This window comes from Stylophora pistillata, chromosome 14 (genome assembly GCF_964205215.1).
Source record: "Stylophora pistillata chromosome 14, jaStyPist1.2, whole genome shotgun sequence".
In the NCBI taxonomy this organism is placed as follows: domain Eukaryota; kingdom Metazoa; phylum Cnidaria; class Anthozoa; order Scleractinia; family Pocilloporidae; genus Stylophora; species Stylophora pistillata.
Genome location: NC_142532.1, coordinates 7,133,263 through 7,156,512, shown reverse-complemented (window position 1 = coordinate 7,156,512; position 23,250 = coordinate 7,133,263). Strand labels below are relative to the sequence as shown.

Below are 23,250 nucleotides of genomic sequence, written 5' to 3'. Positions count from 1 at the left end.
GCCCTCTCGTGATTGCACACTATAATTCCGCGCAAGAAAAATTGTGCAAGAAGCGAACTTACAAATTTCGTAACTCTTGGACAATGTCGGGGATGAATTCGCAAAAAGCAGAAGACAGTCAAAAAACATAAACTACTTTAATGGGTTTATTGTGCTACAACAAAAATAGTTGGCTTTCTCTTCTGGCTCTCAAAATAAACTAGTCATTCTTGATTCTTAATGTAGCGAAATCTTTTTGCTATTCGTAAATCCTCTATTGACCAAGCTTGTTCGGTCAAGATGGCTGGATATTAGCCTCGTTCGCAAAACGCAAAACAAAACAAAAAACGAAAAAAAAAAAAAAGAAAAAAGAATTTGGGCACTATCCTGCCATCTTGACCTCACGCTTGGTCAATGACGCAAATATATTCGTCCACACCCATTACTTTCGCCTATAAATTGCAACTACCATGGCACGCCCACCATTTCAAATTTCAATCATTTGGTCAACTTATATGCGAAAATTGTTCGACTGCAAAGAGATGCTGGGAAGGAATGCAGAAAATTACGTCTTGATAATTGCCACGGTAACACCGTCGGAATGTTTTAGGATGGTCCAACTGTAAAATTTTGACACGACCTGGTCAAGACTGTAAAAACTGTCAGGTATCCTAATGTTCCTCAAAACAAAAAAACTCAGAAAAAGCGAAGCAAAAGAGTTCAGACTATCAATTTTAATAACATGATACTGGAAAATTACTATCACTCGTAATATTCAATTACATGGAGCTCAACAAACGAGATCTTGGTCTACTTAGATTTGTGAAGAAATCTTCTTCAGTGATTCACTATAAATTTCGCCAACTCAGAAAATCAGAACGGGTTAAAATAAAACCTAAACCTGGGTACCACTGATTTCAGTCTTGCATCTGATTGGTCCAAAGGGTTTACGCGAATTTCCGAAACCAAATACAACAGAAGCAATGCGCTTCCGATGTACATTTGCAACTCGATTGAAAATTGGTCCAAGCAATTTCTCCACTTCAAATTTCACGGATCATATTTCCTGGTATTAACTAAACAGTATGGAACAATGGAACATAGGCACAATTCTTTTAAATGACTGTCGTAATCATCGTTTGAAAAGTAAAACATTTTACACCGATCACAATAATGTCTTTCCCAAAAAAGGCAAGTAAGCTACATCATATCCAGGGCGACCACCACCACGGCACACACAGTGTCATCCTGTGTTTCTTGGTTTTGCAGGTTTTCGTCCGCTTCTTCTGTGTGTACTGTGTAACTTAAAGGATTATTTTCGGTGTGTACTCTGGAATGTCGGCGAAGTTGGCTTGAGTTGGTGTAAATCTTGTGACAATGCTGGCACTTGAAAAGGTTCTCCCCCGTGTGTAGTCTGATATGTTGACGAAGCTGCCCCCCTTGTGTGTAAGACTTGTCACAATATTTGCACTTGAAAGGCTTCTCGCCCGAATGCACCGTGCCATGGCGCCGAAGATCTGCTGCGCGAGTGAAACCTTTTTCACACTGGCTGCATTTAAAAGGCTTTTCTCCTGTGTGTGTTTGGACATGTCGATTAAGGTTTACTGATCGGGTGAAACATTTGTCACAGATCTCACATTTAAAAGGCGGCTTTGCTCCAGTATGCACGGTTTTATTTCGGCGAGGAGGTGCAGCATTGCCTTCCTCTAGTTCCGCGTGTACTGTGGCAACATGTTGGCGAAGATCTGTTCCTTGGCTAAAACACTTGACACGATGCGAGCATTTAAAAGGCTTCTCTCCACGGTGTTCTTTAACATGTTGCTGAAGGTGACCTTCTCGGAAAAAAGACTCCTCGCACTCAAACGGCTTTTCCCTTGTGTGTGTTTTGACATGTTGGCGAAGGGTTCCATATTCTTTAAAACATTTGCCGCACTCAGTGCACTTGTGGGGCTTTTCACTGGCATGTACTGCGCTGTGACGGCGAAGGTCCCAAGCTCGACTGAAGCATTTTTCACACTGGTCACACTTGTAAGGTTTTTCACCCGTATGTACACTGGTATGAAGGCGGAGGTGACTCGAGTTCGTGAAACACTTGTCGCAATGCCGACACTTGAAAAGATTCTCTCCGGTGTGAAGTCTGAGATGTAAGCGAAGTTGTCCTCCTTGTGTAAAACACTTGTCACAATGGTCACACTTGAAAGGTTTCTCGCCCGAATGCACCGTGCCATGGCGGCGAAGATCTGCTGCGCGAGTGAAACATTTTTCACACTGGCTGCATTTAAAAGGCTTTTCTCCTGTGTGTGTTTGGACATGTCGATTGAGGTTTACTGATCGGTTAAAACATCTGTTACAAACCTTACACTTATACGGCTTCTCTCCCGTGTGAACGGTTTTATGTCGGCGAAGGGTTGCAGCATCACTGAAACACCTATCGCATTGCGTGCATTCAAAAGGCTTTTCTCCTGTGTGTATCCTGTTATGTTGGTTTCGGTTCCCAAGAGTAGAAAAACGCTGGTCACAAACGTTGCATTTATAGGGTTTTTCTCCGGTATGCGTCCTACTATGAGTATGAAGGATTCCTGAATGATTGAAACACTTATCACACACTTTGCACTTAAAGGGTTTTTCTCCTGTGTGTGTCCTGTTATGAAGGTGGAGGTTCGATAGCTGACTAAAACACTTGTCACAATGGCTGCACTTGAAAGGCTTTTCTCCAGTATGAACTCGGACATGTCGCGATAGTTGTTCTCCCTGTCTAAAACTCATTTCACAATGCTTGCACTTGTACGGTTTTTCTCCAGTATGCAGTCTCCTGTGTTGAATAAGGGTTCCTGCATGTCTGAAACACTTGCCACAATGGCTGCACTTAAAAGGTTTTTCTCCCGTGTGTATTCTTACATGCTGACGGAGGATTTCCCCTCGGGTAAAACTTTTGTCGCAATGGGAGCAATCAAACTTCCTTTCACCTCTGGTCTTTCTTGTAGAACGGACCGACTGTCCATTGTCTTCATGACGGTTAAGAGACATCTCGATTTGGCGTCTTGCCTGTAACACAATTACAGAATAAAATTTAAATGAGTAACGCAAGATTATTAAGAGTTATCCTGTCGCATCAATCTAATACAGTTAATACTGAGGTATGATAACTTTAGATTGCAGGCAACTTCTTTTTTTCTTTTGTGCACTACTTCTTTGAGAGCTCGACATTACAATTTCACCACCTCTATTACATGAACAGCTACGGTGTTGAATAAGGATTTTCAGCGCTAAGAAATGCTGAAACTACACACGTGTAAAATCACCATAATTTTCTATGCGTGTTTGATAGCGCCAATCAGCTGCTGACACTTCACTCCCTTTCGCGCCACTCAATCAAGTTGAAGAATAAATGGAAAAGTGCTCACCACGCTTCACTCATCATTAAAGTACTCTTATATAATAAAAATAATGCACGAATGCGTGTAGACATAAAACTTTTCTTCTCGTGTTCAACTCGATATCTCACCCGTTCGCTGCACTCCCTTGTGAGATATCGAGTGGAACACTCAAAGAGAAATTCCACATCCACGTATGCCCATGCTTTTTTCTCTATTTATTTACAATATCACTTTTATTCTTATTATTGTCGTTGTCATTACCATTACTTGTGCCATTGTTACAGTTATTATTACTATTGTTATAACTATTATCACCATCATCATTGTCATTTTTACGACTGTAATCATCGTTATTGTTATTGTGCATTGAAAGCTCTCTCTGTGTTATGTGAAAAATATACACCCAGAAAAATTAAACTTATTTCAGAGACTCAAGTGGTTGGGTGGAGGCATGTAATCTGACATTGAAAAGATACCAGAGAGGTAGGTGGAGTACAACAGGCCAATATGCAAAGAGATGATGCTTCAGTAACGTGTAGACAGAGAAAAAATGATATTATTTGAAAAAGTTAAAATGAATCTGTTAAGGAGGTTGAAATGGGAATAGGGAGACAATGAGTTTATGATAATTAGTACTATAAATATCAAATGAATAAAGGCTGATAGTTTCTAAAGAAACTGTATGGGGCTGCTTCGGTGGGGGTAACGAAATAATTTGAATGTATCAACAAAGTTGAAATGGTAAATTGGCCACCGTTACGGTTATAAAAGCTGACGTTTCGAGCGTTAGCCCTTCGTCGCTCCGACGAAGGGCTAACGCTCGAAACGTCTGCTTTTACAACCGTAACGGTGGCCAATTTACCATTTCAACTTTGTTGATACATCCAAACTATAAATATCAAAGCTATCTTCGCAGTAATGAACACTACTTGAGAAGCAGTGAAAATGTCGGCCTGATATGTTGTCAAACCACTAATTAAACTCTAATCCCTCTGAACTCTCAGAGATACAGCTGTACGGATTCCAAATGTTTAAATGATTTCAACACATACCGGTATAAAATATTAAAAGATAATTTCTTCCCTACAGTCTGAGTAAATCTACTGTTCATGTAAATCTGTTCAGGTAACTCTACTGTCCATGTATAGGTTATGCAATGAAGGGTGAGAGAATGTTCATGAATATGGACATTTGCAGGTGTAAAACATTGAAGTCTATCTTTTTCTTGTAGCCCTTTTAAGGTGATTCCTCAGTATTGCACAATGCATCCAGTACTGCTCATTAAAATAAAAAAAAATTGAGCGTAAGCATATTACATTACTTACTGAACCAATAAAACAAAGAATGTGATTAGTGCAAACACAGGCAGATATGGGGTGAGTTTGGTCCATCTTATCTTTCCAACAAGCATGGTGACCTGCATTGTATCTGTCTTATTATTAAAAACTGAATCATTGGATATTGCAATTCAAGACTTTTTATTGGCTTAACCATTAATGTATATGAGCCAATATACCATAATCTAATATCTGTACATTGTAACATCTGGTTTCTTCTTACAAAATAAAGTTGTGAAGATTTGTCTAATATCTTGGGAGCGTTTTTTTTTTTCATAAAACAATTATTCCACTTGCGCTTGTTGGATTATAGCCAACTCAGCACTACGCGCCTTGTTGGCTATCCATCATCTCATATCCAACACGGGCTAGTGGGATAATTGTTAATTGTATTTTTCAAACAGACATTGGTAGGGAAAATTTAATGAAAATTAAAAGAAAAACTTAACTCCCATGATAGACCAAGACAGAATTTCTCCTTTGAATATCAATACAATATCAAGCAGACAAGTGATAAAAATACAGAAAAACACAACTTAGGGGATCACTAATTGATCCAATACCAAATTCTCAAACTAATTTCATGAGAATTTTTTAACAGATAGTAGTGTGAATTACTTCTGAGATCTTGGAGAAGAGGAGAGGATTAAGCAGACATGGAAAACAAGCAAGTACAAACTAGGATTTGAAGTTATTCTTCTCATATGGTCTCTAAAATAAGCACCAGGCATAAGGAAGTTTGTACACTATAAGCAGTTCCTCTTATTCTGCAGTCCCTTGTGGGAGTGAAAATAACTCAGTGAAAAACAAAATTGATGTTAGTGCACCATGGGGAGCTCTTGGAGTGATGTTGATGCATTGCAGGAACTCCACCAGTAAGGCACTTGAAAAGTAGGGATTACAGACTAAGCCCAAGATTTTGACCTTGCACAGCTGAATGGTTTTCAGCCATCAAATTGTTATCTCAATTAGGTGTAACCAATGAGATTCCTTATCTTAAGAACCAGTCAATCTTCATGTTATCATAATATACAGGTGATTGCACAAAATTAAACCTTTTCAAATTTCCAGGCACACAATAAACTTATAATCTGTAAAATATTTCAGTAACAAAAACTCCTAAGAAGATAATTAAGATGGGCAGGCTGGCCAAGGAGCCATTGCAGAATGAAAGAGAGGAACTGCTCATAGTCGAGGTGTTTTGAGCTTTGAGAGTTGATAACAAAGTGACCAAATGCAGATTATGTTTTTTTTTTTGCGAGAGGTCTTGGCAAATCAGCACCAAAGTGAAAACAGAGATGACAAAACAATGTCAGGACAGAGGGAAACAGAGATAAAATGATTCCACCTTTGACTTCCATGAGTGACAAATACAAAATGATATCAAACAGACAACTGATGAGAATAAAGAAAATATATGTTAAGGGATTTATAGTTGGTCCAATAGCAAATTCTCCAAACTTACATCACAAGAATTCTATGGCAGGAAGTAAGGCAATTACTGATAAGATCTTAACAGTATAAGGGTTAAAGTGACATAATTGATAAAGTCACCATGAAGTGGTAGAGAAAGAGAAATTTGCACCAATATCTGGTCAAGACAGAACTAAGTAAGGTCTGTGCTTGACACAAATTTTAAGGAAAAATTCAAAGGCAGCAAAATTTACTGTCTGGGGTAATACTTAAACAGAGTGAAATAGGATTTGCTTCAGATGCCTTTTGAACAGCACATTTTCTTCCTTGCATGCACGTCAAAATTTAGTTCTGACACAGGCATTTGAATAAGTGCTAGACTTGCATATACCTGCACGTATGTGCAGTGATGTTGGTCAAGGTGGTCTTCTTCAGTGGCTGCATATCTAACTTTTCGTTAAAAAATATATATTTACGGAAAATAGATGTCACCGCTAGTTTTCTTCAGAAACTGTTACACTTTTCACTGGGTTATTTCCTTGTGCTGCAATTCGGTTATTTACTATACATAATTTCCATGCCTGAGTAAAGAACACACATTAGGAAAACAGTAGTTTTTAGTACTATCTAAGGCTTGCAGGAAAGTAAATTGTGATTTCCTGATAAAAAAGCACGATGGGCACCCAACCCTTACCTCATTATTTTGATAACAATTACAAACGCCTGTAATGAAGCCTGATTTCAAGATCGGCAGAGGTGTTTTGATTATCTTGCTCTGTACAATGTACAGACAGAACCATACCTTAATTTCCAGACTTCAGCTACATAGCACTTTAAGATTGACTTCCCTAGCCTAGATAAGCATGTCTTACCTGCTCGAAATAAACACCGAATAAATCTCTCAAGGAGTCGAGCGCAGGCAAAGTGTGGCATGCCAAACAAAAATGGCGGCACATCACGCTAGTGTTCAGTCTCCTCTCGACTTACCATTAGCCCGCGTGGAGCAACGTGGAGATCGCGTGCAATAAACGCCGCTAAGGAATGCGAGAAGTGGAGAAGGAAAAAGGTGACACTCTTAAAGATTCGAAAACGCGGGACTTAATCGTCTTTACGTTTGATATATTTTTTCAAAGACAACTTATTTACTGAGTCAGGACACGAGAATAAAAGATTAAAACCGATAAATGTACTACTGCAAGACTTAAACAGATTTTCTGTCCTGAAGCTTTTTACCGCTTTTTATCGTGTATGCTATATCTACACGTTACTTCATGGTCAGCGTTTTTTATATACTATCTAGAGATTTGAAAAGCAGGTCACGATGGTTATTACTTGGATCTGCAGAGACCAGCCCGTTATCAGCCAGTGTGCATTTGGGCTCCCCGGGTTTCATTATAAGGTTACAACCTTTTAATCACAAATAATGAGGTCTTGCAGTTAATGGGTCTTAGTAATGTGTCACGATTGACAATCCTTTCACACAAAAAAATCAGTTTGGAGAGTTTTCTTTTTCAGAACAAATCCTCACTTTCGCTTATCATTTTGTCGTTTGTTACTTCGTGTCTTATTTTTATTCAATACATTTTAAGAATCTGGTCCCGGTACATCAAAAAAGGACAAATCCTTCAATTTGCAGAGTTCATGTGAACCTATGGTCTGTAATGATTAATTTGAAAAATCCGGACTGGCAATTAATCCAAGGGCCAGTTATTTTTTTTATAGAAATGCAAAGTTAATTTAGCTCGCTCTTTTGTTATGAGCAATCAAATTGTGTTTGCACGAGTCGTTCCGGCGGAATCCAGCGAGAAAGTTATTGGACGGAAGTCAAAACGCAAACAATCATTCACTCAGAATATTCAACCTTGTGATTATTTTAAGAGAACGGGTCATGAGAGAAACAAACATAGATGCATTTTAAATTACATTTAGCTCTTGGTGTCAATGATGGTACAAAAAAATTTGTAAAGTTTACAAAATTACAAAAAACTATTAATTGAAGTCCTATCAAGAAACACTACGAATGAATTGTATTTATACTTTTATTCATTTTCCTGATAGTAGCAGTGATGACACACCTTCTGTTTTTTGAAGAAAGTCAGTTGAGATCATGAGATAACTTACATCTTTCATCTCCCCGACGTTTTGCAAGAATACAGATCGATTGAAAAATTCACCTCTCAAAAAAATGTTCAGCAACTCTAGTATAATTTCCCAGCATCAAAGCAGCTTGTTCACGCCGTGCACCTCACATATTTTTAACAAAGACAGGAATGACTCTTTCCCTCGCCTCGTTTCCTTCTCGACATCTTTTACCATCGCTTTACTCTCACCTGTAGCAGTGGCGGGAAATGCGTTGATTTTGGCGGCGGTATGGAGGAAGAATTTTGCGAGGACACCATTTCATATACTGCTGAGTGGTTTGGCTTTCACTGATTTGTGTACGGGAATCATCGCCCAACCTTTCTATTCCGTGACGTTTTTGACGTTTTTTTCCGTGACGTTTTTGTGACGGTGCCACAGCTCAACTTCAGCATGACGTATAAAAGTAGCGTTGAGTTTCAAATGGAAATTAAAATAATTTGCCGTCGCGGTTTCGCTTCGCAGACGACGCAAATTTTGGCGATTTCACGTTGTTGTTTTGCATAGGACGGCTAAGAAATGTACAAAGTTTCAAAACGCACGTGCTGAGCTATTGTTCTGCCAATTAGATCTCTTGTTTTTCCACGTCCTCGTTGCCGTCGCAGTCGTGGTTGCGTGAGGTCCCTACTTTTATTTCATTACATGTCCAACTAACTCAAAGAACACATCCGTGATGTAAAAATGTTTAACTCATGAAAGGCTCCATTGGTTCAGCCAATTTTAGCGCTTATTTTTGTTAGTCATTTCAAACTAACGTTTTTAAGCAAGGTTCTTACTTGTAGATGTTTTATCTCAAAAAGTATCAGATGAAAAAACTCAGAAATTGCAAAGCATTCATTTTATTACACTTTCCAGGCTTTCTCGAGTGAGCGTCATTAAGACTTGCGATATGTTTAAATGATTGAGCTTACTGCGAGTAGCCAAGTTCCCCAAGGTGTAAACCTAATGTTTGAAAATGTTATTGTAAAGAAGAGACGAAAAAGAATTGAACATAACAGTTTAGAGCCTGCTATTTAGAAGGAGAACACCAAACTTTGTCTTGAAAACGGAATTCTCTGCTTAACTTAGGTTATTGTACGAAGTGCTTTTTCCATGTGATCATCGTAGTGTTTTTGCAGGGAGTCCTCCGTGCGAAATAACTTCTGACAAATCCAGCAGCTAAACTCTCCACCCAAATGTACTTTGTTATGAAGGTGAAGGGTTTCAGCTCGGCCAAAGGACTTGTGACAAACCTTACACTTAAAAGGCTTTTCTCCTGTATGTACCCTGATGTCTTTATCGCGGCTCGTTCATCGACATTTTCATGCAATTCATGTTTTGAACGGTCAAAAAGATACTTTTACTATCTATGAAAATTATGCAAATGAGCTTTAACAACAGTGACAAGCGAGTTAGTGTAGCTCGTTTCAAAACACTCTTTCTATTCCAGCTTTAAACCGCCAACGCAGTTGTATAAGTCCAAGGCTTAAACGACTTCAGCGGTAGCAAAGGAGGGTTCCCAATTCCGTTTCAGGAACAAATTTTAGAAAAATTCACGCGTAACGTATAAAAGGGAAAATTTCAAGTATTTCTTCGTGTGTACAAATTTTCCGGGAAATCTTGAGGTGTTCACGAGCTGAAAGAAAAACTCAAAGGTCATAAATATATTTCACGCTGCTTCATAAAATCTTTGCTTCCTTCAACTTCACCTTAATCGATGGCGTCTTAAAAATCAGCCTGCAAATCAGTTTGGTTCGATATTTTTAATCCGTGTAAATCTCCTCAAAGTTTAGCCATCCATGTTGCCCAATGTTTTATTTTCACATGGTTAATGTCTGTCAGCTCTGTAGAGCGTTTCCCTTTACTCCGGGAAAATTCTCTGCACCATGAAATGGACTCGCAAAGGCGTGACGTACTTCCTGTAAGGTAACTGTCCGGTTGGTGATGTAATGGTGACTCATAATGTAACTAAAATAGACATATACTGCTGATTCTAATTATAAACAAGGCTCCTTCGCGTTAAAAAGCAAAAAGGTGTGCAAAGCTAAAGTCGTGGTGAGTACGATGTTTGATTATTATATCATTAATTATTTGAACGTGCTCTGTTATCAGTTTTACAATACATATTTCAATGTCTCGGTAATTAGAGCTGCCCTTACATAGGCAAATCATGAATTGATTCATGTAATAAATATAATGAAAAACTATAGGGGAAAGTAGTTCTGAATGAATTACCTTTGTCATTAAGATCAATTTTAGTTCGAAAGGTGAAAAAAATCTCTTGCATGGTGAGAATCGAGGGCTTTTAACTCAGTAGTTCTGCCATGTTGAGTCAAATTCATTTCATAAATTAATATTGAGCGACTGGATAAACGATCAAAACGCCTATGTAAAGTTAATCCTACAGACATGCTTATTCCGTGCCTAGAAAAAACGCCCTAAGAATTTTGCAAATGTGAAATATACCCAACACGTTTAAATTTTACACTCTGTGTCAGTTATCTTCGGAAAAACCGGGCCAATGTTTAGATTCAGAAAGACGGAATCGTGAGGTGAAATATGACCATTTGAAATTGAAATGTTTCTTTCTCGATGAAAAAGTTCAACGCCATAGCCGCCACGTCACGTCTAGCCGGTAGGTGCATTCGCTCGCCTGAGTAGCTAAAAGTCTTTCAGGGTTTGTGGTAGCATGGGGTATATACAAATCGCACACTGCTGTTAAATTTCCTATTAATTAATGCAAGGCAGGAAATCTGTATTTTTTTTTATCGAAATGTTAATCTTGTGCGTTTGATTTATGTGGAAGATGGAGAGAGCTCGATGTTAGGTTTCCTTGACGGCCATTTTTTACTTTATATAACTTAAACTTAATCTTTACAATCGGTATCCGTTGTTCCCTCTTTGGTTAATATATCTTTTTTTTTAACTAACAATTCGTCACTTCTTTCTCACAATAGCTATTTGCATTTATAATTTTTTTTGCGGAGACAGTTTTATTTCAGTTCCTTAGTATCAGAATACGAAACACGACACCTTTCTTAATTAGAAGGTAAGCAGTAAAAGGTATGAATTTAGAAATAATCTTTTCCCGCTTTACAAAACTGAAATGTTTTGCACTGAACATTCGATGGCAGAGGATTTTTGAGAACCTCAAAATAATCTTTTAGAAAAGTTGTTTTTTTCAACTTGAAATAGTCTACAAAACAGTGGTTTATCCAACATTAAGCCTTTTTTCTTCCATGATCTAATTACTAACACTCCTTTCTAAATGCTGCAATTTTATTATAAATGATGTAGGAAAATATTGCTTTACATTAAGAAAACACAGTGGGGATGATATTTTTCTTTATTCTCCCAAACTGTCGGCTGAATGATGAACTTATCTTGTGAGGAGAAGTCATAAGTTAACCAGCTTTTAAGTGTCAATCTGGGAATTTGTACTATTTGTATGGCAAAGTCATAAGGTTTTCTGATTTCGATTTTATTTTGTTTTCACACGTACTGTTGTCATTCATCTTTGTTTTGCACCGAAAATGTTCTTTCAGTCTCTGGTTTTTCTTGCTTTCTCGGTCACACGATCTAAAAAGATACCCCTACTTGTTCAAGGGTAAGCAGCCAAAAAAAAACAAAACATTTACATTTCTTTCCGTCTCCATAAACTGTTTTCGCTGCCTCAAATCATGAGCAACAGAAATCAAATTCAAGATCAGCATCGCAGATTAGGATAATAATAATAATAATAATAATGATAATAATAATAATAATAATAATAATAATAATAATAATAATATAGTTTATTTCGGACCACTTGCAGCCTAAGGCTGAATTACTGGTACCACAGGTTGATACTTAACGGTAACGAAATTTTTAAAACGCTCAGTTCTGACAAGTGTGCGGTGAGAAGATTTGCCTGATCGCAGACACATTTGCGTTGTGCTGTGAAGTACCCACTCATGAATATGGGGGTATAAGGGATGGCCTGGGCGAATTTTACGAATAAACCGCAAAAGCAAGGAGTCACAAGAATATGGAAGGCACTTTATGGCGAAAATGTTTATACGTCTAAGAATTATTTTTTCATTGATTTTTTGAAACAATCAAACTCAGCACTTTGTTCTCAACCGAGCATCTTGCCTTTATCTTTGTTTCTTGCTATCGATCTCATAACATACAAATTAGGACTCTGAATAACCCAGGTTTACTTTTCAAAAGTTAGTGGCTGAAAAAAAAGCTGGGTTACATTTCTTATTTTTCCCGCTTTCAAAAATAGAAATATTTTGGAACAAAATTTGGGAAATTTAACATGATAAAGGAAGAATTGTAATTTCAAACAATCCGAAAAATTTTAAGGGCTTGAAATTTGGTGTTGTATCGAGAAAACGTTCTTGGCTGAAAAGTTTGTTGCTCATTTATTATACGGATGATGCTGTTGATATTGTAAAGAAAAGAAACATGTTCCTCACTTCTGTGACTTAAAAATCTTTAAAAAATGATTATCTTTCATGCCAACCGTGTGCGGAATAAAACGTTCAGGCATTAAGTATACCAGCTGCCTGTATTTAGATTTTTTTAGCAGCGAAAGTTTCATTTCACTTTCTTACTTTTGTTTTCATTAGTTACACCATCCAGAAACTAAAGAAGGCATGGTTTATTTTCAAAGGTGAGCTATTTCCCCTTTTTTGGTTATGTATTGTTAATGCTTCCCTAGTTTCATTTTCCATGAATGAAACTGACATATGATCATTTTATTAAACAAAACGTTTGATAAAGTGGGCACAAGAGCACTAAAGCGTGTATGAAATCAGAATTCATTGGGGAAGGGGGGGGGGGGGGAGAATTTTTCCTTAGTCCGGCAAACAAAGTCAATGGATGATTGTCAACCGCCTTTTAAACGTGGATTATTAAGTTATACACTGTCTACCCTTGATTTAACAAATCGACAGTGGTTTAGCGTGGACAGTATTCTTATCAACAGTGATATTCATCATCACAGAAGTCAAACTGTTGTGGACTCACGAGGTGCAGCCAGGTGAGTCCGCGACAAATTTTGAACACTCTGATGATGAATAGCGTTGTTGATAAGAGTACAGACCACGCAAAGTCACTGTCAGTTCGGTTGCTTTTTATCAGGTCAAATAAAACGATTCTTCCAGTGCATGACCATTGCATGACACGAGCAGGAAAATTGGCCAATCAGATTGCGACATTACTGCCAATTTTGGTAAAAAAAAAAGCCTATAGAATGATTAAAAGCAGTTGGAAAAGATTGATTAGTAATGAGTGACACGAATTATGTGTTTGGTTTAATGTATAAGAAAAAACGCGTTAAATAATGGAATCACTCTCGACGCATTTCATCCGGACGAGCACCATCAGAAACATTAGCAGAATTCTCCGGCTATAAATCTACTCAATTCGACTTTCTCATCATTGTCATAGCAGTATGTCGGAGGCAACAATGACTGTTTTATCTAGGTCTGGTCAAATGCCTTCGCTTTCCACTGCCAGGAAATCCTGTCGCTTTTAAACTTCTCCAGGTTTCTTTCTACAGAGTCTTTGAATCTCAGCTTGGTCTTCCCTGATTGCGTTTGCTCTTGCATTACTGTTTCTTAGAGTAGCTGCCTTGGGAGACGCTGGTGATCCATCCGGTCAACATGACCAAGCCACCTCAGGTTCATCTGTACTAGTATGATTTCCATTGATGGTAAACAAGCTCACTCCAGCATTTCTCTGTTGGTTATCTTATTTTTCCATGAGATCTTTATGATGGCTCGTATGTAACTAATCACGTATGTGTGAAGTTTCTGTACCTGCACGCTGTAGACAGTCCAAGTCTCAGCACCGTACAATAGAGCAACTAGTACTGTGACTCTGTACACTTTGCATTTTACAAGAACAGATACATGTCGGTTATTCCACAGTCTCTCCCTCAAGTTTTCGTATTGAGCACTCACTCTTCCCATTCTGAGAGATAGTTTATCCTCCAGCCTTGCATTCTCTGAAACAGTACACCCGAGGTACTTGAAAGTTTTACCCTTCACGAGTGGTTCTGTACCAAGCTGATCTCTTCTGGTAGTGATGTTCATAACTGGAACTTTGGTGGTTGGTAAGGGCATCCTGTCTTCTTGATGTTAATGTTGAGGCTTAATTGACTGGCGGCTCATGCCAATTTCTCCACTAAAGATCCTATATCCTCCGCACTGTTTGCAACTAGGGCATTGCCATTGGCAAAGAGCACTTCTCTTACTACCCTTTTCGATGTTTTACTCTAAGCTTTGTTTTGTTCCACATTCAGCAGGTCTGTTTCATTGCTTGTTTGAATGTATACTCCTTCTGAGGTGTCTTTGAAGGCCACCACAAGCACTGCTGCCAGATACAGTGAAAAGAGTGTGGGCGCTAACACACACCCCTTGTTTACCCTGTTGCTTACGAAGAAGTCTTTAGACACTGAGCCACTCCTTGCCATGTTGGCTTGCATACCTGCATGGAGTGCTTTGAGCCTGTTTACAAACTTCTCTGTGCAGCCATATTTATATTTCTTAAGTACCTGCTAAAGTCTTTGTCGCAATACAGTACCGAAGGCTTTACTGAAGTCAATGAAGACTACATAAAGCGGTATGTTCTGTTCGATACACTTTTCCGAAACCTGTCTCAAGCAGAAAATCATGTCCATTGTGTTTCTTCTATTTCTAAAGCGACACTCCCGGGATTTCCGTTGGTACATTCTGCGAGATGTGTTCATCAGTTGAACCTGTTCAGGAGCACATGTGCGAGAATCTTACCAACATTGGCCAGCAGTGATATTCCTTTGTAGTTTCCACAATCTTTACTGTTACCTTTCTTGAACAAGGACACAATACTTGCATCCTTTCAAGAGGGCTTCCCATTTCTCTTGAATGAGCTTGGGCAGGTAGTCGAATACCACCAAATTTCCACACTTCTGCTGGAATTCCATCCCTTCCAAGAGCTTTACCATTCTGCATTGTCTCCATAGCTGCCATTAATTCATCAAGATTTAGGGGCGTATCCAGGATTGATACCACTGATTGCTGCACCAGGGCCTCTTTAGCCTCCTTAACGAGATCCAGTTGCACTTCATCTCTCTGGTGTACTTCTGTGGCTCACTTTGAGCCTTTGAGTATTTCTTCTTCTCAGACCTTGTGTTACATTATCGACTTTCCCGCCTAGCTGTATTCCTTGTTTCCGGTAGTTTCTTTAGATGTTTACCATGTTCATCAAACCAGTCTTGATATTTCTTTTTAGGGTGGCCTAGAACATCACTCGCAATCTGGTACACCATCTCTTTCAGTATTGCTCATTTCTCTTCTATGTCTTTTTCTGCATTTCTGCTGTTCCAGTCTTTCAGGTTTTTCATATATTTTCTCTGTTAGTTTTTCGTGCTTCTTTTGGTCTTTCAATGCATAACTGTCTATCTACCGTAGTTGCTTCCCACTCGTCATGCAGTACTTTTTTTGTTTACAAACGCTTAATCTAGTTCTCAAGCATAACATGATCAGCACCACATGCATTTCATGATGCTCCGACTGGCAGAAGTCCCCCACAGAACTTGCGATAGATGTGTTGTTCATCTACCAGGCTGTCCAGTTTCACCCCATAATAACTGGGAGTTGTCCACTGAAGACCTTAAGAGAGGTCTTGTTTTTAAAATTTGATAGGATGCCCAGTTTTACCTTCCATGCCCTCTAAGGAGCGGGGTAGCCAGTTACATTTTCAGACACTGACCTCTCAACCCATGAGACAGGTAGCGTTGGTTAATCTTCATTTTTTAACGCACGGGAAAAATGTTTACAAACAGCTTACCGTTTATGGCGTGGAATGTTCACTTTTCAGTGTTCGCTCATGCGATTTTTTTTAACAAAAAAACACGCGTTCCTTCTTTTGCGACAAGCACAAAATGCTTTCTCCTCTTGAATTATATTTTAAATGCAGACTGAGTTTTCTGTACTGGGTGCAAGGTTCGAACTTTGGGGAGTATCAATTGGGGTATTTCCTCGCCCTTAGTAGGAAGTTATTTGGTCACGTGATGTATTTTGACCGATTGTACTCGAGCAAAAATATTTCTTGGTTCATAACACATAATAATGACTAAGGAGTTTGAAAGCTGAGAATAGTCTTAGCTCTCTGCCCGACTTGATGGTGTAAAAATATCAAAACCCTCCTTGAAAACAATACTTTGGTAATCATTGGGAGCATCTTTATGTTTAATTTCACGCCTCCCAAAACATTACCAATCTTTATAATCATTTGTGAAGTTACATTCAAGTTTTCTCTTTTCTACATTTTCCTCACGTCAAAGGAGATCTTTTTAACATACAGGGCAGAGCCGTAATGAATAACACAGCAGAAATCCTAAAATCATTCCAGATAGAGTTAGACGTCGCCATCTTTCTTCTCAACACTGATCGTGGCCTACAAGCGACCGAGTTATGTAATGAATGTTTAATTCTACTTCACAAACTTGACTCTGGTATTGACTTTGATTATAATATCTCTGATGTAATATTCACTGTATTTTACGCCACCTCTGGTTACACAAATGCAGCACGATACACCACGAAACTTATTCACAAGTTTTTTCTGGCCGGAAAACTAAACATGGAACTGGGAGACAAATACGAAGCAAAGGGTCAGTTTTCAGAGGCTAAGCAACTTTTTGAAAGCGCACTGACAATTGTGAGAATGACTGGTCATAGAAGAGAAGAGGCAGTGGCTTACCAGAGACATGGATGTGTATGTTACATCCTCAGTAAATATCAGAAAGCGAAAGAATATTACCAGAAAGTACTTGCCATCACAGGGGAGATCGGCGAAAAAAATGTAGAACTAGCAACAAGTTACGGGAACCTCGGATGTGTGTTTCATTCCCTTGGCGAATACCAGAAGACGAAAGAGTATCACCAGAAAGCACTTGCCATCAACATAGAAATCGGCGACAGAAATGCAGAAGGAACAAGTTACTAGAACCTTGGACATGCATTTCATTCCCTTGGCGAATATCATGAGAAGGCGAAAGAATATCTTGAGAAAGCACTTGCCACCGTCACCCTGATAGAAATCGGCGACAAAAATGAAGAAGGAAAAAGATACGGGAGCCTCGGAAGTGTATTTCATTCCCTTGACGAATATCGGAAGGCGAAAGAATATCTCGAAAAAGCACTTGCCATCATGATAGAAATCGGCGACAGAAATGAAGAAGAAACAACTTATGGATGCCTCGGAGCTGTGTTTGATTTGCTTGGCGAACATCAGAAGGCGAAAGAATATTACGAGAAAGCCCTTCCCATCAAGATAGAAATGGGTAACAGAAATGAAGAAGGAACAATGTACGGCAAACTCGGAGGTGTCTTCAAATCCCTTGGCAAATATCAAAAGGCAAAAGAATATCTTGAGAAAGCACTTGCCATTGCAATAGAAATTGGTGACAGGAAAGCAGAAAAAAAATGTTACGGAAACCTCGGAGGTGTATTTCAATCCCTTGGCAAAAATCAGAAGTCGAAAGAATATCATGAAAAAGCACTTGCCACTGCAATAGAAATTGGTGACAGGAAAGTAGAAAAAACATGTTACAGAAACCTGGGAAGTGTATTTCAATCTGTTGGCGAAAATCAGAAGTCGAAAGAAAATCATGAAAAAGCACTTGCCATTGCACGAGAAATTGGTGACAGAAATGGAGAAGGAATAAGTTATGGAGACGTCGGAGACGCCTTCAGATCCCTTGGTGAATATCAGAAGGCGAAAGAGTATCACCAAAAAGCTCTTGCCATCAACATAGAAATCGGCGACAGAAATGGAGAAGGAATAAGTTATGGAGACCTCGGAGACGCCTTCAGATCCCTTGGTGAATATCAGAAAGCGAAAGAATATCTTGAGAAAGCACTTGCCATTGCGATAGAAATCGGCCACAGAAATGCAGAGGGATCATTATACGGAAACCTTGGAGGTGTGTTTCAATTCCTTGGCGGATATCAGAAGGCGAAAGAATATCGTGAGAAAGCACCTGCCATTGCGATAGGAATCGGCCACAGAAATGCAGAGGGATCATTATACGGAAACCTTGGAGGTGTGTCTCAATCCCTTGGCGAATATCAGAAGGCGAAGGAATATTACGAGAAAGCCCTTGCCATCAAGATAGAAATGGGCAACAGAAATGAAGAAGGAACAATCTACAGCAACCTCAGAGGTGTCTTCAAATTCCTTGGAAAATATCAAAACGCAAAAGAATATCTTGAGAAAGCACTTGCCACTGCAATAGAAATCGGCCACAGAAATGGAGAGGGAACATTATACGGAAACCTTGGAGGTGTGTTTCAATCCCTTGGCGAATATCAGAAGGCGAAAGAATATTACGAGAAAGCCCTTGCCATCAAGATAGAAATGGGCAACAGAAATGAAGAAGGAACAATCTACGGCAAACTCAGAGGTGTCTTCAAATCCCTTGGCAAATATCAAAAGACAAAAGATTATCTTGAGAAAGCACTTGCCATTGCAATAGAAATTGGTGACAGGAAAGCAGAAAAAATGTTACGGAAACCTCGGAGGTGTATTTCAATCCCTTGGCAAAAATCAGAAGTCGAAAGAATATCATGAAAAAGCACTTGCCATTGCGATAGAAATTGGCGACAGAAATGGAGAAGGAATAAGTTATAGAGACCTCGGAGACGCCTTCAGATCCCTTGGTGAATATCAGAAGGCGAAAAAATATCTTGAGAAAGCGCTTGCCATTGCGATAGAAATCGGCGAAAGAGATGAAGAAGGAAAATTATATGGAAACCGTGGATGTGTGTTTTATTACCTTGACGAATATCAGAAGGCGAAAGAATACCTCGAGAAAGCATTTGCCATCCTGATAGAAATCGGCGAGGGAGAGGGAGAAGGAATAAGTTACGAAAACCTTGGATGTGTGTTTTATTCCCTTGGCGAATATCAGAAGGCGAAATAATTTTTCGAGAAACACTTCCCATCATGATAGAAATCGGCGATAGACTTGGAGAAGGAAGCGCATACGGAGACCAAGCAGCTGTGTTTCTTTCACTTGGCGAATATCAGAAGGCGAAAGAATATCACGAGAAAGCACTTGCTATCGCAACGGAAGTAGGAGCCAGAAGACAAGAATGTTCAACATGGGCAGACCTTGGAGGTGTTTATAGTCTGCTTGGAAAACGTCGTCAAGCTAAAGAATATTTCGACAAAGCACTCAGCATCAGTACAGCAAGTGGATACAGATTAGAAGAGGTATTAGCTTCCGTAGGTTTGGCAAATGTGTTTGCTTCTATCAATGACAATCAGAATGCGAAAGAACTATATCAGAAGGCGCTCACTATCAGCAAGGAGTGTGGTATGAGAGCTATTGAAGGACAAGTTTACCACAGGCTTGGCCGACATCTGTCCAAATCCCTTGGTGAAAGTAAAAAGGCACATTATTACTTAGAGGAAGCTCGCTCTATAAGCAGTAGAACTGGAGACATAAGTACTGAGTTTAGCAGCCTTCTCGCTATTACACTGTTGAAGGCTTCGCAATCAAAGATTGTGGAGGCAAAGGAATATCTTCTTCAATGCATTGGAAAATATGAACAATTGAGGAGTTCTCTGAAAGGAAACAGAGAGTTTGAAATATCTCTGTTTGAAGCACATGGCTTTTTTCCCTACCGCTTGTTCGCTAGGTTACTTTGCAATAGTGGCAAATTTGAAGATGCTCTTTATGTCGAGGAGCTGGGGCGGGCGAGAGTCCTCGCAGAGTCTATCGGAGAAAAGTTTTCCAATGAAAGCCACATCTCAACTGATCCAAAGTCATGGTTCAGGATCGAAAAAATTGTAAAAAGAGAGAGTAACTGTGTCTTTTTGTACATTTCGTATGTTGAGCGGCAAGTTTCTCTCTGGGTTTTGAAAGCAAACGAAGACATTTCCTTACGAGAAACCGACAAAGTGAAAGACAACACTCTTATCCCTGAGAAAGTTTACAATGTGGAGGGAGTTTTCAAAAAAAGCGCCAGCGGCTTTGGTGTTCTATCCACAGCAAATTGTGAAGATCGATCTTTGGAAGACAAAGTTACTACATCTCTTTTAGAAGAGAGCAGAGCAATTTTGCGCGGTGACGAAACCAACGATACCGAAAGAATTCATCAATTGTGTTACCAATGGATGATCGCTCGTGTGGCAGATTTACTTACAGAGCCTGAAATCATCATTGTGCCGGATCGTTTCTCCTACCGAGTCCCATTTGCTGCCTTGCGTGATGAACCATCCGGAAAGTATCTATCAGAGAATTACAGAATCTGTATCTTCCCTTCTCTGACGACTCTCCGGCTCATTCAAGAGTGTCCAGCGGACTATCACAGTGAAACTGATGCACTTATAGTGGGTGATCCCACGGTTGGCAAGGTGCATTACGATGGGCGTTACAAGACCTTTGTGCCATTGGACTGTGCTAGAGAGGAAGCAAAGATGGTTGGTCGACTGCTGGGCGTTCAGCCTTTGTTAGCAGAGTGCGTAACTAAGGAGGCGGTACTCCAGGCAATACCGTCAGTGAGTCTGATTCATTTTGCCGCACATGGAAATGCCGAGAGAGGAGAGATTGCCATATCTCCTCATGGTGCTTCTGACAGCATTCCACAAGAAGAAGACTACCTTTTGACAATGTCCGACATTTTTGGTGTTCAAGTGCGAACTAAACTGGTAGTACTTAGCTGTTGTCACAGTGCGTGTGGATTGGTTAAAGCTGAAGGAGTTCTTGGAATCGCTCCAGCATTCCTAGCATCCGGTGCACGTTCAGTGTTGGTAGCATCGTGGGCCATAGAGGACGAAGCAACGGAGCAGCTCATGAAGCAATTCTACAAGCATCTCGCTCGTGGAGAAAGTGCCAGTGAATCTCTTCACCAGGATGTAAAGTGGTTGCGAAGCAACGGCTTTCCCAAACCCAAGCAGTGGGCTCCATTTGTGCTGCTGGGAGACAACGTGACATTTGATTTTACGCACATTGGGTAAGTCTGGTTGTGATGAGGGATTTTCGTAAGTGACATTGGCTACCATAGGGACTGGTCATTGTTGATTTACAGTACGGGAGGGAGGCTGGGGGAAGTTGGAGGATTTTGGCTGTGTTGCAAGAAAATTCACCTGATCCCCCTTTAAGGCTCTATAATATTCTTTTGAACCCCCATCATCGGTAATTAATTGGCAGTCAATTTTGTGTAGTGCCCCTAAACACTATTTTTGACGACAACAGATCGTCCTTCTGTTTCCCCTGAAAATCACGCGATCCACCAAAAATCCTCCATTTTCCCCCTTCGCCCCTTCACGTGAATAATATTGACTGGTCGCTTTTTTGTTGAGTGACTAACTTGGGGCAAATTTCTTTGTATTTGTTTGTTTGTTGTTCCCTTTGTCGTTGTCTTTCATTCTTGAAACGTCAAGTAAAAAAAGATTGTTTTGTGTAGCCCCCTGAAAAAAAAAAAAATGAATCATTTTTAAAATCAATTCAGACTTGCTTCTATGACTGTGCAAATTGTCCAGAAATTATTCCAGAAGGCAAGCTGGATAGGATGAGAGACAGGCCATGGCAATGAAGACAATCTGAGAGACATAAGTTGACTTTAAAATGAGCAAGTTACTCTTAAATTATGTTTAAAAATCAACCTCAACAATGATATGAGTAATGATATAGAATCTAAATTTAAAGTGACTTACCAGTAAGCTTCAAGCATGGCTTGATTGGCAATACTTTGGAAAATGATACTCAATGAGATTGAAGTTGATTGCATTTTGAGCTGTATGTCAAGCTACTTTAAATCTTTTGGAAAATCTGATCTGTATGCTGTTAAGTTGAAATTGTGACAAATGTATCATGTGTGTTTCAGGAAAGAGGAACACAAGGAGGACAGCAATGAGGCAGAGAAGAAGCAGAGTGACTGCTGATCCTACACAAAGATAATCTTGCCTGCACATTGTTTTAAAATGGACACTTGGTATTAGTTTACCTAGACATTTTTTATTCTTTTTTAGTTATGTAGTAACTTTTGTAAACTTGGCTGGATCAAAGTCTAGTGACACTAAAAGCTGCAGTTTAGCCATTAGACTGATTAAGTAAAAATTGCTGAGATAAAAGGAAAATCGGACACAGGAAATTAGCTGAACATTGAAAAATGTGAGAATTTTGGCAGTTTCCTCTGAGTTGCAAAACTCAAAAATTAATCTTTAACTCACAGTACAAGTTGTTAGTACAGAAAAAAACCTCTATTGCTTTAATTAATGACAAATGAAGGAATGAGTTTTTTATTTACTACTTGATTGGTATAGATTTTCTCAATACACATTCTGATCAATAGTAATTCCTAGGAGCCAATCAAAGCAAGCATCTGATAATGCAAAAACCAATCAAAATTTGCATTACTCCAGCATCCTGTGGATGAAACAATTAGCACTTTGGAATCCTCGTAAATTTGAGAAAAATGCCAAAATGTCTAGAATATATGATTCTTTGTGGGAAAAACTTCAGAAGGAAGGGGTTTTTTTTAGTTGAGCTGAAAATGAATGTCATCATGGTTGATCACTTTTGAAAAGTTACATAAATTTCCCAGATTTGACATCAATAGAGCATGGTTAATTAGTTGAATGCACTCATCCTGCCTTGAGATTTGCTGGTTAGTAGAGTATTGTTGTCCCATCTTAAATTACCCAATGTTAAAGTAGTTTTTTACACCAAGAACATTTACGAGAAATTTTACATTTTAAGAGAAATTGGAAAGGTAGAGAATACCAACTGTTTGCTTTGAGACATTTATAGTTTGTAGCATATCATTTGGTGAGCATTGCGGCAAACATTTTGTAATAAATAATGAGCTGTAGAGGATTTTATTGTAGTAGTTAAATGCCAAAGTTGTGTATGTTTACCAGGCATTCTGTTGCAGATTTTGTTGATTTTGCTTAGGCTCCCTCTCAGGTGGGGTGGGGTGGGGTAGAGGAGGGAGGTGAGAGAAAATTTAAATTTGCCAAAGTTTTCCTCCATTTCTAAT

At 39.1% G+C, this 23,250-nt stretch overlaps 3 protein-coding genes across 4 annotated transcripts; 1 reads left to right on the top strand and 2 right to left on the bottom strand.

Annotated features, from left to right (window-relative positions):
- Positions 1–121: 121 nt before the first annotated feature.
- Positions 122–7,055, bottom strand: LOC111344127 (uncharacterized). 2 transcript variants are annotated; one of them, XM_022951335.2, is made up of 2 exons: positions 6,979–7,055; positions 122–3,024 (listed from the first exon to the last, which is right to left on the bottom strand). In XM_022951335.2, the coding sequence occupies exon 2, from the start codon at positions 3,004–3,006 to the stop codon at positions 1,180–1,182; it is 1,827 nt and encodes a 608-aa protein (XP_022807070.2). In that variant the 5' UTR covers positions 3,007–3,024; positions 6,979–7,055; the 3' UTR covers positions 122–1,179. The 2 variants fall into 2 exon arrangements, with proteins under 2 accessions (XP_022807070.2, XP_022807071.2); XM_022951336.2 differs by having other exon boundaries at positions 6,909–7,053.
- Positions 7,056–13,938: 6,883 nt separating this feature from the next.
- On the bottom strand, positions 13,939–14,340 carry LOC148716333 (uncharacterized). Its single transcript, XM_088744567.1, has one exon. It carries the CDS (start codon positions 14,338–14,340, stop codon positions 13,939–13,941), a length of 402 nt encoding a protein of 133 aa, XP_088600693.1.
- A 4,737-nt stretch (positions 14,341–19,077) lies between these two features.
- LOC111344124 (tetratricopeptide repeat protein 28-like) lies at positions 19,078–22,292 on the top strand. Its single transcript, XM_022951330.2, has 2 exons — positions 19,078–21,222; positions 22,096–22,292. Exons 1-2 carry the CDS (start codon positions 19,142–19,144, stop codon positions 22,151–22,153), a joined length of 2,139 nt encoding a protein of 712 aa, XP_022807065.2. The 5' UTR covers positions 19,078–19,141; the 3' UTR covers positions 22,154–22,292.
- Positions 22,293–23,250: the final 958 nt, after the last annotated feature.